The following is a 13,460-nucleotide window of genomic DNA, read 5'->3' on the forward strand; positions in this document are numbered from 1 at the left end:
GCAATTGATATCCGATCTAAGTATTAAGTTTACTGGCTAACTAAAACTTGGTTAATATCAATTTTCATGTACCAATCATAAATATTGCCTGAATTAAACTTCATATATACTTTAGTTTGTTTAAGATATTTTAAACAATGGAGCAAAAAGCTACATTCCTTTTAGTCATAATTTTTATAACACTATTTGTTAGCTATTAACCTAAAGTAGACCATTGTTCAAGAACAGTGCAAGGCCAGTTCATTTAAACATGATATACAATGGTATTGAAGTGGAACCTTTGAAAGTGTCATGACAACACTTAAGTAAGTGGGTCAACTGAGGAGGATTAGCTTTGCATGCTCTTGACCCTGGACTGTCATAAGCACTCTAGGCCTATTGATAACTCTATCTCATAAAAAACCTTTAAAATAATGTCGTAAAAAAAACAACACTCATTTCTTTCATCAGCACTTATAATCCATCGATAACTAGCTAATGAAAACTGAAAAAGCACTGCAGTTATTCAACTAGCATTCAAGGACAATGTTTTGTCAGAGACTGTATTTAAATTAATCATTGGGAAAACACAACAATGGCAGATATTACTCTTTAAGCGCTATATTATGAATGTAATGCATAAAAACTGCTGAATTTTACAATTTTCTTAGAAAATAAAACTGTGGTTCAGTATACAATTCTATTAATTATAATATTTTTTTTAATTTTTTGTGGCAATTTATCTTCTTAAATATTAAGTACTTCATTGTAATTTGCTATATGGATTACTAAGTATAATGCACAGTCTGTACAGTTTGCTAAAAGAAAGGTGTTAAACAGAGTATATTGTTTTTTGGTAAGATTGTTTCCTTTATATATTTATTGCATGTAATTTATCATTATTATAGGCTGGCAGAAATATATATATATCAGGCGTTTTAATGTCTGCATGCTAGTTCAATGGAGCTGGTAGATCTATTTTAGTTCACCACGTTGTTTATCAAAAAAATAAGTGTCATTATTCAGTCAAGTGGTTGAAATTTTAGGACCTAGAGAAAAGCTTTTATCTTTAGCAAACATTAACTGGAACAAAATATTGCCCAGGCAAGGGAACTATCAATGTAATGCATAGAAGAAGAAACTTGAGTAAAAAGGTTTGGGTATAGAACTGTGACAGTCATTAGCAAAGGCAATATATCTAGATTTATAATGCATGTTATCTGCTTCTATTGGACTCCGGAGACACTTATTCCTGTGGCAGCTCATGATCACGTTCTCGCATAATTCTTTTTATCAGGAAACCTTGAATGCGTTCTAATGACGGAGGAAGACCTAGAAATGTCTAATACTGTGTCTTTAAAAAGAGTGACCTTTACAGAAAATTATAAATGAGATAATTTGGAGAGGCTGTAAAATGTTTTTAAGATGCAATAATAATTGTGACATTTGCAAATACAAATTAGGCAAATAATGATGTCAGCTTGGTTCTGAAAGAAGTAAAATACAAACAGAATTGTAATTGAGTTTTTATAATTGAGGTAATGTGAACAACTTTGTACTTTATAAAGACTCTTTGATAGTGTTTTTTGAAAGTGACAGCTTTGCCCCCTCCCCATGATTACCCTCAAATTTGACAGGAGAAGCTTTGTCAACATACCTGATGCAATTGGACTCCAATCAGAACATTATGCCTTCTATATCAGCAATGTGTATCCACAGGGGACCTTCCAATACTTTCACACTTCATTGGAAGCCATTATTCCCTTTCTCTACCTTTCCAATACTTCCATAATCATCTCATTGATGGTAAAATAGTCATTGGAAAAGCACTGCTTATAGTCAGATTACCTATAAGGTACAAGTGTAGGTGGGAGTTGGCATCATTTTCGCAGTGGACATAGAAGTTATACATCTAAGACTGTTGGTTTAAATGCTGCCTGTGGAAAATATCTAGTTAATGAGGCATACAGGACTTGTAGAATAAATAAAAGCTTATGTAAAGCATAAGCAAAATATTATTAATAGGATGATCGAACGTCGAAACAGTAATGGAAGTGTTGGAATATTCATTTTTCAAGGGAATAAAGCCATTTGGCATAAAGGTTTGCTATTTACAAACATCTTTTTTTCAATTTTATTTCCCTTACTGCTCGTTTAAGATTGTTATTTGTGTGTGTTTAACCCTTTCAGCGCTGGAACCGGATTTTGAAGGCCTTTGCAAACAGTTTGGATCCAGATGAGACGCCACAGAATGTAGCGTCTCATCAGGATCCAAACTGTTTGCTAGTCTGATAGTATTCTTTGAAAAAAATCGAAGAAATGCTAACTTTAGAAATTCAGCAGACAACATTTTAGCAGACGACAAATTTCCCAGCCTGCAATTGGTTAAATTGAATGAATTGTTGCTTTTTTGGGGTAAATTTCAGTAACAATCTGCTGTTTCCTGAACTTTTCCAGTTTTGATTGCTGTCTTTTTATTGTTTAATTAAATTGTCAAAAAATGGATCAGATGTCAGGGTTTTTTTGGCACGATTTTATAGCCGAAATTCGGCTATGTTCCCAATCCCAAAAAGTATACTTTTTTCCCAAAATGTGGCAAAAAATTCCCAATTTAAAAAAAAAAAAAAAAAAAAAAAATTATTATTATTTTTTTTTTGGAGAAGTCTAATGTGTATTTTATCTCAATTTTAATTCAATTACATATAAAAAAGTATTATATGATTTTGTTCTTTTAATTTGAATGATTATAAAGGGTTATATCAAATTTAGTATTTGCCTAATCAGTGGACTTTTCGTGTGGAAAATAAGGCTAATGAATTTATTTTCCCAATTTCATGAAAATGCCGATAAAATTCCCAATTCCAAAGCCATGGGCTATCTTCCCAAAAAGTGGAAAAAAAAACCTGGATGTTTGAATTTTTTACCCGACACACTTGATTGACATGTACTTTTTCTGATGTTTGTTCTCTCTCAACTTGCATTTAAACTAACAAAGTCTGTGGCAGTGGGGCACTTCAATTCAGAGTTTTAAAAGCTGGCAATGACGCAAATACTTAATACTGAAGTGATATCATTTGTATACATTACAAAGCCAGTGGTCGGGTCAGTCCTTGGTCACACACTGGGTGACATGCTCATTCTCTCCGTGGTTTGTAACCGCGTTTTCATTGAGCCTTTATCATCTCATGTGACTTGTTCAAATAGACAAATACCAAACCATTCAGTATAACAATCTTAAACCAAGTTTCAACTTGCAGTTGACACTCTAACCTAATTCAAAACCTCAATTTATCATGTTATATATGGTAATTTATCAGACAAAGATTTCAAACAAAATGGCTTTCATTGAAAATTGAGGACACATTAATGTATCTTACTCTTCCATTTAACTTAAATAGTTGTGTGTATGTATCAAGGCAAGTTCCTTAAACATGAAAAATGGTTAATAAATTAATTTGCATTTAGCATATTTATATAGCTTTTCATAACATCATAACTCTTAGCAATTACAAAACAGGTGCTGTTTAAAATGTATTTCAAATGTTGTAGAGGATCTTGATAAAAATATATCAACTAGTGACACTGACTGAAGACAAAGGTCACATTTAAAGACCATTGTAAGCTTTCACCTGTTTGCAATAAAGTCCCATTAATATTATTGTATTGTTGCTTATATAATAGATTAAAAAGACCCATACATATTGTATTGTTACTTATATAATGGATTAAATAAGTCCCATTTATATAATGGTTTTTAACTTATATAAAAGAGTAAACCTGTTTAACACCTTGTATAAGAGATAATTGGGTCACAAAAAAAACACACTTCTTTGCAGATAATGGTGTTACAGATCAATAGAATCCACAAGCACATGTGCCCAATTTCAGGGTATATAAATATACACTGATGATGTTGCATACTGTAAACCAATAATCCTGCATTCATGAACTTTATGTACACATGTTTTTTGTTGAAAAGGACAAGACAGAGGCTAGGTACTGGTTGACTATATAGGGGAAGAAAACTAATGGACATTAAGACATTTTTATATTTTGTCACCAGTTAAACATTCTGAAATCTGTCCCATTGCAGACAAACAACAAGAGCTTGATATTCCATCCTTCAAGATAGAAGAGAATGAGCCAAACATTAAAGAAAAGGAGAAACAGAAGGACACAGGGAAACGACGTCCTATGACCCAGATAACCGGGGTTCGTAAACTCAAACACACTAATAGCTTCACTGGGCAAGTTCCAAAGTACGGCGTCGAAACACCTCATAAAGAAGAGCTTGGAAAGGTACTTGCATGTGTTGAGATTGAGACAGATCTCAATGGAAATTGCATCATTGAGACAGATCTCAATGGAAATTGCATCATTGAGACAGATCTCAATGGAAATTGCATCAATTAGACAGATCTCAATGGAAATTGCATCATTGAGACAGATCTCAATGGAAATTGCATCATTGAGACAGATCTCAATGGAAATTGCATCATTGAGACAGATCTCAATGGAAATTGCATCATCGAGACAGATCTCAATGGAAATTGCATCATTGGATGGATTGTCAAACTATGATACATTATTTAAAAGATTTAAAGTTTATGTATAAACCAAGGGACCTTTATGTGTGATGAATTTGTGATTGTTAACTGGAGTTGAAATGTACTCATATTTGGTTTGAAATAAAAACACTTGAACAATATAGATATAAATGAGAGCTTTATGTAACATTAAGTATAACGTTCCAGATTGCAGACATTCAGACCTAGAATATATAACTTCCTCGCTGAAGTTTTATCGTGATCTGCATGTTGATTAGCAATGATGATGCGCTTCCAGAGTGTTTATCATGATCTAGAAATGTTAGTGCATTTAACATTTATAGCTGATGTAAGGCTCTAACAAAAGGTTAATAAAAAATATCCCTGACGAGTCCTGAAAGTGTGTCAGCTTATGATTTTGCGATATTGATTCGAGGAAGTTTTTTAGTTTCATCTTTGTGACAGAAAATGTTTTATTCTCTTACAGCTGCTGAATGATATAGACAAATGGGGCGTGGATATGTTCAAAATTGCAGAATACTCCAACAAAAGACCTCTTACATGTGTTACCTATAAAATATTCCAGGTAACTTGGATTTTATGTTCTCAGTTCTTATCTGATACCAACATTCCATGGTAATGTATCTGGGTTAAGTTTAAGTGGGATATTTACATATATCTTCCGGTTGTGTCATGCATATTGTCATTATAAATTCGTATTGAACTGTTCAAGAACCAGTAAAGCAATTACTTCAATTATTAATGAAGCTGAGAAATATTATTGATTAATAATTTGCTAATATTTAACTTTAATATTTTTATGCTGTTTTCATAATTTAACCCTTTCCCACTCAGAGGCAAAGTGAAAATGGCTATGTGCAAACAGCATAAAACAACAACAGACTGCGAGTAACTCGCAATCTGGTAAGGTTTTATGCTGTTTGCTGCTAATCAGTATCTAAGGGTTGGAAATGAAGACTTATAAACTTGAATCTAGTAAGAGAGGTCTTAAATTTCATTTAACTTTCTGAGGGAATAAAAACACGTCAAAATACGTATCGAAGTGGTAAAGGGATAAATTTCTGCAACGTTTTCAATATCCTATTTAGCTAAATAGCTAATACCACATGTATTTTTCTTCTCATTTTCAGGATAGAAACTTATGCAACATTTTCAATATCCCCTCTACCACACTGATCACGTATCTCATGCATCTCGAGGATCACTATCACGCCGACGTTCCATATCACAACTGCATCCACGCAGCAGACGTCACGCAGTCTACACATGTTCTCCTCTCTGCTCAAGCTCTTGAGGTAAATATAAGTTGCATTTTCATTAGTCTAAATTAATAAAAAAACGAAAAGCTTTTATTTCTTTTGTCAAACATTGGTATACCCCGCTTTTTCATAGACTGAAAAATAATTGTAATTTTTACGAAGCTTCACTTACATTGGGTGAAATTTACAGCCATAAGAAATGGTCTGCACATTTTTTTAAACATACCCCTCCTATAAGTTCTTTGTTTGATTAACAGCTTTTTCTGGTTATTTTGTAATACGAAGAGAAATTCTGCTTGCCCTAGCAGTCGAATAGCTTCTGTAGAAATCAAGCTGTGTCTGGCCTAGTATAATTCCTTAAGTAAGGTGTTATTTTAAGTACCTGCAAATTGTAGATCAACAATTCAACAGTCATTGACTTTGTTCAGGAATGTTTTTAAACTCTAAAAATGTTTAACCACTTTACACGCAATAGTCGGGCCAACACACTTTGTCTTTGTTTTTGAAATCTCTGATATTTTTTTATCACTTCATATTTATATAATTATTGTTAGAGTGTTTAGTGATCAATGTGTCATATGACCCCGATAACTGTTGGTTAATCTGGGGGCAATGATCTATTAGGAAGCCTGGGGCTTGGAGAATTGAGAGAAATATCAGAGATAAGCCTCATAGGAGGCCATGTAAATTGGTGAGAAACTTGTAAGGTTCAAGTCATTGACACTGGAACAACGTCTGCTTAGACTGTTGATTCCTTTCGTACATAGTGTTTGTGTCTTTTCAAACGCTTTTGTTTGTCAGTTTGTTAAAGTATATGATGTTATTCACAGATAGTATGACGCAATGATGGGAATAGCTTACTGACAAAGATATCATTTGTTGACAGATATAAGAGACCATGGCAGCGTTAACTGTTACTATTTCTAACAAACAGAAGTTAGCATATTAGCATGTGTTAACAGAATAATTATTGTAGCAAACATGTTGTTGTTTATTTTCAGAATGTCTTCACCGACTTAGAGATTTTGGCTGCCATTTTTGCTAGTGCCATTCATGACGTAGATCACCCAGGCGTCACAAACCAGTTCCTTATCAATACAAGTATGTAGCCGTTCAATGTTGTTTACTTTCAACAAATAAAATACTGTATTGTTGCCTTCTGCTGATAATCAATGGACTACTGATGATAATAATCTGACTCTATATTTTGCTTCAGTTCAGTACAAACAGTGTTATTTCAGATAATCAAATTATTGGTTTAGTTAGGTACATATTTCGGTCAACTTGTTCGGGTCATTGACAGAGGACAGTTTGCTCACTAACTATTGAATTCTTATGCCTGATGGTATTGTGCACATGTTTGTGTAGTAAAATAGTTTACATTAACCTCATTCTTCTTGTACTTGATTGACAATAGTGTTTTTATGGGGGATCTTTTATACGTCTGCCCGAGTTTGTTGTACAGATCTCTGATAAAACCTTCCTGAAACTTGGCATCGGTTCCATGCATTATCCATTGTGCCTCACACTATAGCCATGTCTGCACATACGCATTCCTTGGGCTTTTCGGCTTTGTATTGAATTCCCACACTGTTTAAGCTATTCTACATTAACCTCAGTATTTTTGCCAATAATATTGATCAACCTAAATGTATGAAGTATTGTTTTAAAAAACAATGGGCTGAAGAGTATGTCCTTGCCTTTTGTCATATTTACATCTTGCCATATAAACACACCCTATTGCACAGCCAACAAAATGTCGTGATATTCTATAGTCCATACTTATTTGATCTTGCCTAAGTATTGTGTAGGTTAGACAACAGTAAATTGTTGGCAGCACCTATAGAACTTTGGTCATCAGATGCCATCAATAAGACATTTGAGACAATATTTGTAACTACTGAATGTTGAACATTTTGCCATTTTCTCGCTGTTATGAATTGTTTTTGGTTTGTATACCCCATATGACGTAGGTTTAACAAATACTAGTTTTGGGGCCTCTTTTTCTAACTCTCAAAAATTATTGCAAATATTTTTCATTTGAAAGGTAACATTAGACTTCACGTACTTGTGTTTCTGTTTAAAACAAAGAGTAATCATGTTTATTTGAATATTTAATTGCCATTTAGTGGCAATTGTAAGGACTGGGAGAGGTCTGTTCACCTAACAAACTTTGTCTTAACTAATCCTTATCTTACAAATGACCTTGCTAACAATTCTGCCCTCGTGTTCAGGTTCAGAGTTGGCGCTGATGTACAACGACGAGTCTGTACTGGAGAACCACCATCTGGCTGTGGCATTCAAGCTGCTCCAGGAGGAGAACTGTGACATCTTCGTGAACCTGAGCAAGAAGCAACGGCAGACGCTGCGCAAGATGTGCATTGACATGGTACTGGCGACCGACATGTCCAAGCACATGACACTTCTTGCTGACCTGAAGACAATGGTTGAGACTAAGAAGGTCGCAGGGTCGGGCGTGTTGCTGCTAGACAACTATCAAGATCGAATTCAGGTAATTACTCTTTAAAATGTTTTTTTCTTTGTTTGTAGTGTGTTTTCCATTAAAGTAAATATTTAAGAATAGGTTATTTAATGAATTTAAAAATGTAATGTGATCTAAAAGGGGTATTAACAAAAGATGTCTTCAAACTATTTATTTTATGAATGCATTTTTGTCTCTCTTTCTCTCTTCTTAATTAGTGCTTTATTCTTTTTGCACAATCTATTAACATTTATTTAAGGGGAAAAGAGCAATATAGGACCTTAAATGTGTACAGTTGAGCCTCTTATTAGATATGTCAGACACGATTTTCCCAATACCTATAAACATTCACACATTTTTCATGACTGAACCGTGATCCAACAACCACGCAAACAAACTCGTTATCAGTCATTTAGTAGTTCATAGCCATTTACTGAAGCATGATGATCACATTTTCTTGTTCTTATCAGGTCCTCCAAAACATGGTGCACTGTGCAGACCTGAGCAACCCCACAAAGCCGCTGGGAATCTACCAGAAGTGGCTTGAACGCCTCATGATGGAGTTTTTCAGACAGGGGGACATGGAGCGTGAAAAAGGACTGGACTTGAGTCCAATGTGTGACAAACTAACAGCCACAGTGGAAAAATCACAGGTAATTGGAGTTGCATGAAAATAACCCCCATTGCAAAATGTTTTGAACAAAAAACAGTAAACATTAGTCCTAGAAAATCAAAGCACATATTTAGTTTTAATATATTTAGACATCACAATATGAAATTTTGAAGTTGATTTGAATGAAAGTCATATACAAGTAAATGTGGAAGCAGTATTTAAACGTGTATAATATCTCCATAATAACTATTAAACTGATGCCGGTAATACCCAGTAGTTGAGTTTTTACACACACTTTTTCCATCTTACCTAAAGCTTGTTTTCTGGATAAATGATACATGAATAATACTTAAAAATTCATTAAAAAATATCCTCTCTAAATGTATCTCTACCTACATATATATCCATTAGAAAATACAATACCAAATGTACCCTCTCTAAATGTACGTCTGTTTTTCTTCCAGGTGGGTTTTATTGACTACATCCTCCACCCATTGTGGGAGACCTGGGCGGACCTGGTATACCCAGATGCACAGGAAATACTCGATCAGGTCGAGGAAAACCGTGACTTCTACCAAAGTATGATCCCCATAAGCCCGTCAACAAGCTTCTCCAACACGAAACCAGCAGAGGATCGAACCCCAGAAAGCAAATTTCAGTTTGACATTGAAGAGGAGAAATCGAATTCAGGGGATCTGAAAGATTCAGAACATTTTGTGAAACATTCAGAGAACGCCACTAACTCATTGACTGGACAAAATAGCGGAAACCACTAGCGCTCTGTCTTGCGTATATTTCCCTAACATTCTAGTAGTTTTGGCTTCTGGATATTGCAGTGGTGCAAATTGTGATATTAGGTGAACCGTACATATTCCAGTGACAGGCTGAGTAGTGGAGGGTTTAGGCGATGTTCGCATCTCCAGGAAATGGGACTCTGTAGCAGAATCCGCGCCATGTTCGGCGCAGGGAAACTAGCTGTGATCTACAAACTCTGGCCTATAGTGGCTCAATTCCAAGAAGCCCGACAGTGGTAGAAGTAATTCCGTTGGACTAGAAAGGAATCACTGAAGACATTCTTCTCAGGGAGATTGGTTCCTTACTATATTGTTATCACATTATGTTGTGATTGGTTTCAGACTATATGTGACTGATTTCACACTATTTTGTGATTGATTTTATTTGCATGGCAACTGTGGCGCAGTTTCACTGTGAAGTGCTTTCCAAACATAGGTTGTCAGTTGAAATGAACTGGGACTTCCATCTGTTGTTGACAGACTTTGCAAGATTGTATACTGAAATAGGGTCAATTTGTTCAATTCATTATCTTGTATGTCATGCAAAAGGCAATGCATTGAGGAAAATCTGAACACCACTACTTTAGCATAGTACTTTTAATGTAAAAAATCATCAGATTATTGTTGTTTGTTTGTTACTTGTGAATAATGTTCACTATTATACCATTTTGCTGAATTAAGCCAACCTTTACCTTTTGTACAGAATAAACAAGAAGAAGTGGTTAGTAAACACTTTAATGCCAGTTTACCTAAAAAACTTTGCCCCTATAATTAGCGGTCATTTAATTGCAACTTGAGCCCTTTGCAGGCTAGTACTATTTTGTATTTAAATAAACTCTAATGCAGAAATAAATTAATTAAAATATATGATTACTGAAAAACACAATATTCTAGTTGATTTTAGCTTTCTAGTTGTTAGTGACTTTTTGCCTCTTGGCAAGCTGTTTTCTTGTTTTGTGCATTGTTGTTTTAATCAACATTTTATCATCATATATACATAGTTGTCATTTTTAAATTATTAGTTAATTATATATTTTTAATTGTACAGCATATGTTGTTTATAACATCAAGTACGAGCAGTTTCAAAACTGGTGTAACAGAAACATGTTTGGACTCAATTTCACTATTATTATAATAACTGCTGTTGTGAAGTATGGTCTTATTGTAATGAAAGAAAGAAATGAGATTTACAGTTGTGCCATTAATTAGTAAAGAAACAAATCTGTATCTGTTTAGAACTTAAATAATGTGTAGTAGCAGTATAAGATGTTTGTTACAACATTTGTTTGAAAAATTATTTCATGTGAACAAAATAGTGAATAATATAGTTTTCATTCGAAGTAGATGAATAGGGGTATTTATGTATTTAGTCAAACATTTGTATTCATGCCATCTGTTTTATACCGGAAAGTTGAAACTTTTGTTTTTTTCTTTGTGATTTTTTTTCACAATAAGTTTGGTACAGAAGTGTTTAAGCTGCTTTATTCATTCACGGCAACTTTATTTCTGTTCTGACAGTTCAATGCTTGTTATATGTACCTGTCTGAAATCGAAGAAACAAGTCCTTGACAATCACAATACGGTTGCTTTGCATCTATTTTAGACTGTTTGGGTGAAATTTCTGACAGTTTGTTAATACCGTTGTGACATTCAGAATTGAAAATAAAATTCAGTCCAATTCAAAGCTAATCGCCCTGAAATCCATCTGCAAGTTTCTCTGTGATACACAGACAAGTACTAGAAAAGTCACAATTCATTCCCCCTTATCAGCCACTTTGAAATAAAGTTAAAGCCAGAACCAAGTATCTGTAGTAAAATTTTCTGTAGCCAGATACCTGGCTTTGGGCTCTAACACATTTAAACATGTTTGTGGTATAAGATGATTTTGTTACATTGTACCCATGCCATCTTATGCTCTTGTTAATGTGAAAGTACAACAGTTTTTGGTAACTATGCCTAGTTAAGAATAAAAGTGGAAAATTTAAACTTGCTTTGTGTTGTGTTTCGTTTAGTTATAAACAAAATAATTCTGCAAGTACCTGATTGACCAGTTTATTGCCAGAACATATGAGCCATAGCATGCAAAAATGGGTCTTATGCCATATGCAGCCAGCATAGCTTCAGACCAGCCTGCGCAGTATCACAGTTCAGTCATGGTTTTGTATCCTTAACTCTTTCAGTGCTGGAACCGAATTTTGAAGGCCTTTGCAAACAGTTTAGATACAGATGAGACGCCACAGAACGTGGCATCTCATCAGGATCCAAACTGTTTGCTATTCTGATAGTATTCTTTGAAAAAAAATCCAAGAAAATGCTAATTTTAGACATTCAGCAGACAACATATTAGCAGACGACAAATTTCCCAGCATGCAAAGCGTTAATAGCAGATAGAGTGGCTCCAAACTAGACAGCGTGGATGCGCACACTGGTCTGGAGCTACACTGGCTGCTTATGGCAAAGGACCTGTTTTTGCACGATGTGACTTCTATGCTGGTAAACCTGCAGTCGAAGCGAGAGGATCACATTTTGCAGACTTTAATGAAAGATGTCATATCATAAGCGGAGTGTCTGAAAAAATTCATTATTAATGCTACATTAATGTTATAATTAACAAAGATTGTGCAAGGATAATGGTTAACAAAATGTTTCTCTTTTCATCAAATACAATTTTATTTTTCTGCATATTATAATGATATAATTTTTAAAATGATTTCACATATAGCGCCATGGATGACAAGAAAAAAACATCTATTAGGACTGGGGTCAGATGAAAATGTGATAACTACCAAATTAGGCATTGACATATTATATATTTAACCTAACAATAACCATCAAATTTCATAATATCATAGTTTTGCAAAGCTTATCTTTTGTTTTTGAGATTCTATGCATGTATGTACTTACACACTGCACAACATGATAAGAAAACAAATTAGAACTTCTTAATCTTCAAATTCTTATTCAAGACATTATTTCATCTGGTCAGTCTTATGTCACTTCTGCCCCCATTTATGTTAAGTATTCATTTAAAGTAGAACTCCTTGAACACAAGACATTAACACTTAGCATTAAGGATCTGATCGATAGTATTCATTTAAAGTGTAACTTCTCGAACACAAATAAGGGTATTCATTTGTTGCAATACTCCTTACAACCAATTACACATAGCATTTAGGAATTAAGTATTCATTTAAGGTAAAATTAGGTGAGCACAAATACCTTCACTAATTGAGGTTTTGATTAAAAGAACAACTGGAACACAAATATATTCACCCATAGCCAAAAGATCTGTAATTATTCACTTAAAGTAAAACCACTTACATGTAGGGTCTGGATTTTCATTAAAAGTATACAAAGACATACACCAATTTTGGAGTTTATTTAAAGACATTCACACATAACTGAAGGATATGTAAATATTCATGAAATGTACAACCTCTTGAACACAAAGACAATCACACAAAGCCTTAAGGATCCGAGCTGTCCTTGATTGAAAATCTGACCAGCAAATGTACATTGTATCTCAATCATGATGAAAAGGTACTGCACGTGTGTTATCGGGCTATCAAATCATCAATTAGCCAGAGTTAAAAATGCAAATTGAAAACAGCTTAGAAATCATAGTACTTGTTTATTTTTCCCTTGTTGCTGTAGCACACAATTCGTAACTACACAATCGTTGAGGTATTTTGAGTATCATGACAAGAATGCGCAAATTTGCAGCACATGAAAAAGTAAAAAATATTTATGATAATTTGGATCGAA

General features: G+C 34.1%; 1 protein-coding gene across 2 annotated transcripts in view; it reads left to right on the forward strand.

Moving 5' to 3' along the window:
* The window catches only part of LOC127860825 (cAMP-specific 3',5'-cyclic phosphodiesterase 4C-like), a 212,172-nt gene extending 200,491 nt beyond the window's left edge, over positions 1-11,681 (forward strand). For both annotated transcript variants that reach the window (XM_052399117.1, XM_052399118.1), the window contains exons 7-13: positions 4,073-4,278; positions 5,014-5,112; positions 5,678-5,842; positions 6,808-6,907; positions 8,041-8,318; positions 8,759-8,941; positions 9,366-11,681. In XM_052399117.1, coding sequence (XP_052255077.1) covers positions 4,073-4,278; positions 5,014-5,112; positions 5,678-5,842; positions 6,808-6,907; positions 8,041-8,318; positions 8,759-8,941; positions 9,366-9,677 — 1,343 coding nt within the window. In that variant the 3' untranslated portion in view covers positions 9,678-11,681. The remainder of the gene's footprint in view (positions 1-4,072; positions 4,279-5,013; positions 5,113-5,677; positions 5,843-6,807; positions 6,908-8,040; positions 8,319-8,758; positions 8,942-9,365) is intronic.
* Positions 11,682-13,460: the final 1,779 nt, after the last annotated feature.

This window comes from Dreissena polymorpha, chromosome 15, assembly GCF_020536995.1.
Source record: "Dreissena polymorpha isolate Duluth1 chromosome 15, UMN_Dpol_1.0, whole genome shotgun sequence".
In the NCBI taxonomy this organism is placed as follows: domain Eukaryota; kingdom Metazoa; phylum Mollusca; class Bivalvia; order Myida; family Dreissenidae; genus Dreissena; species Dreissena polymorpha.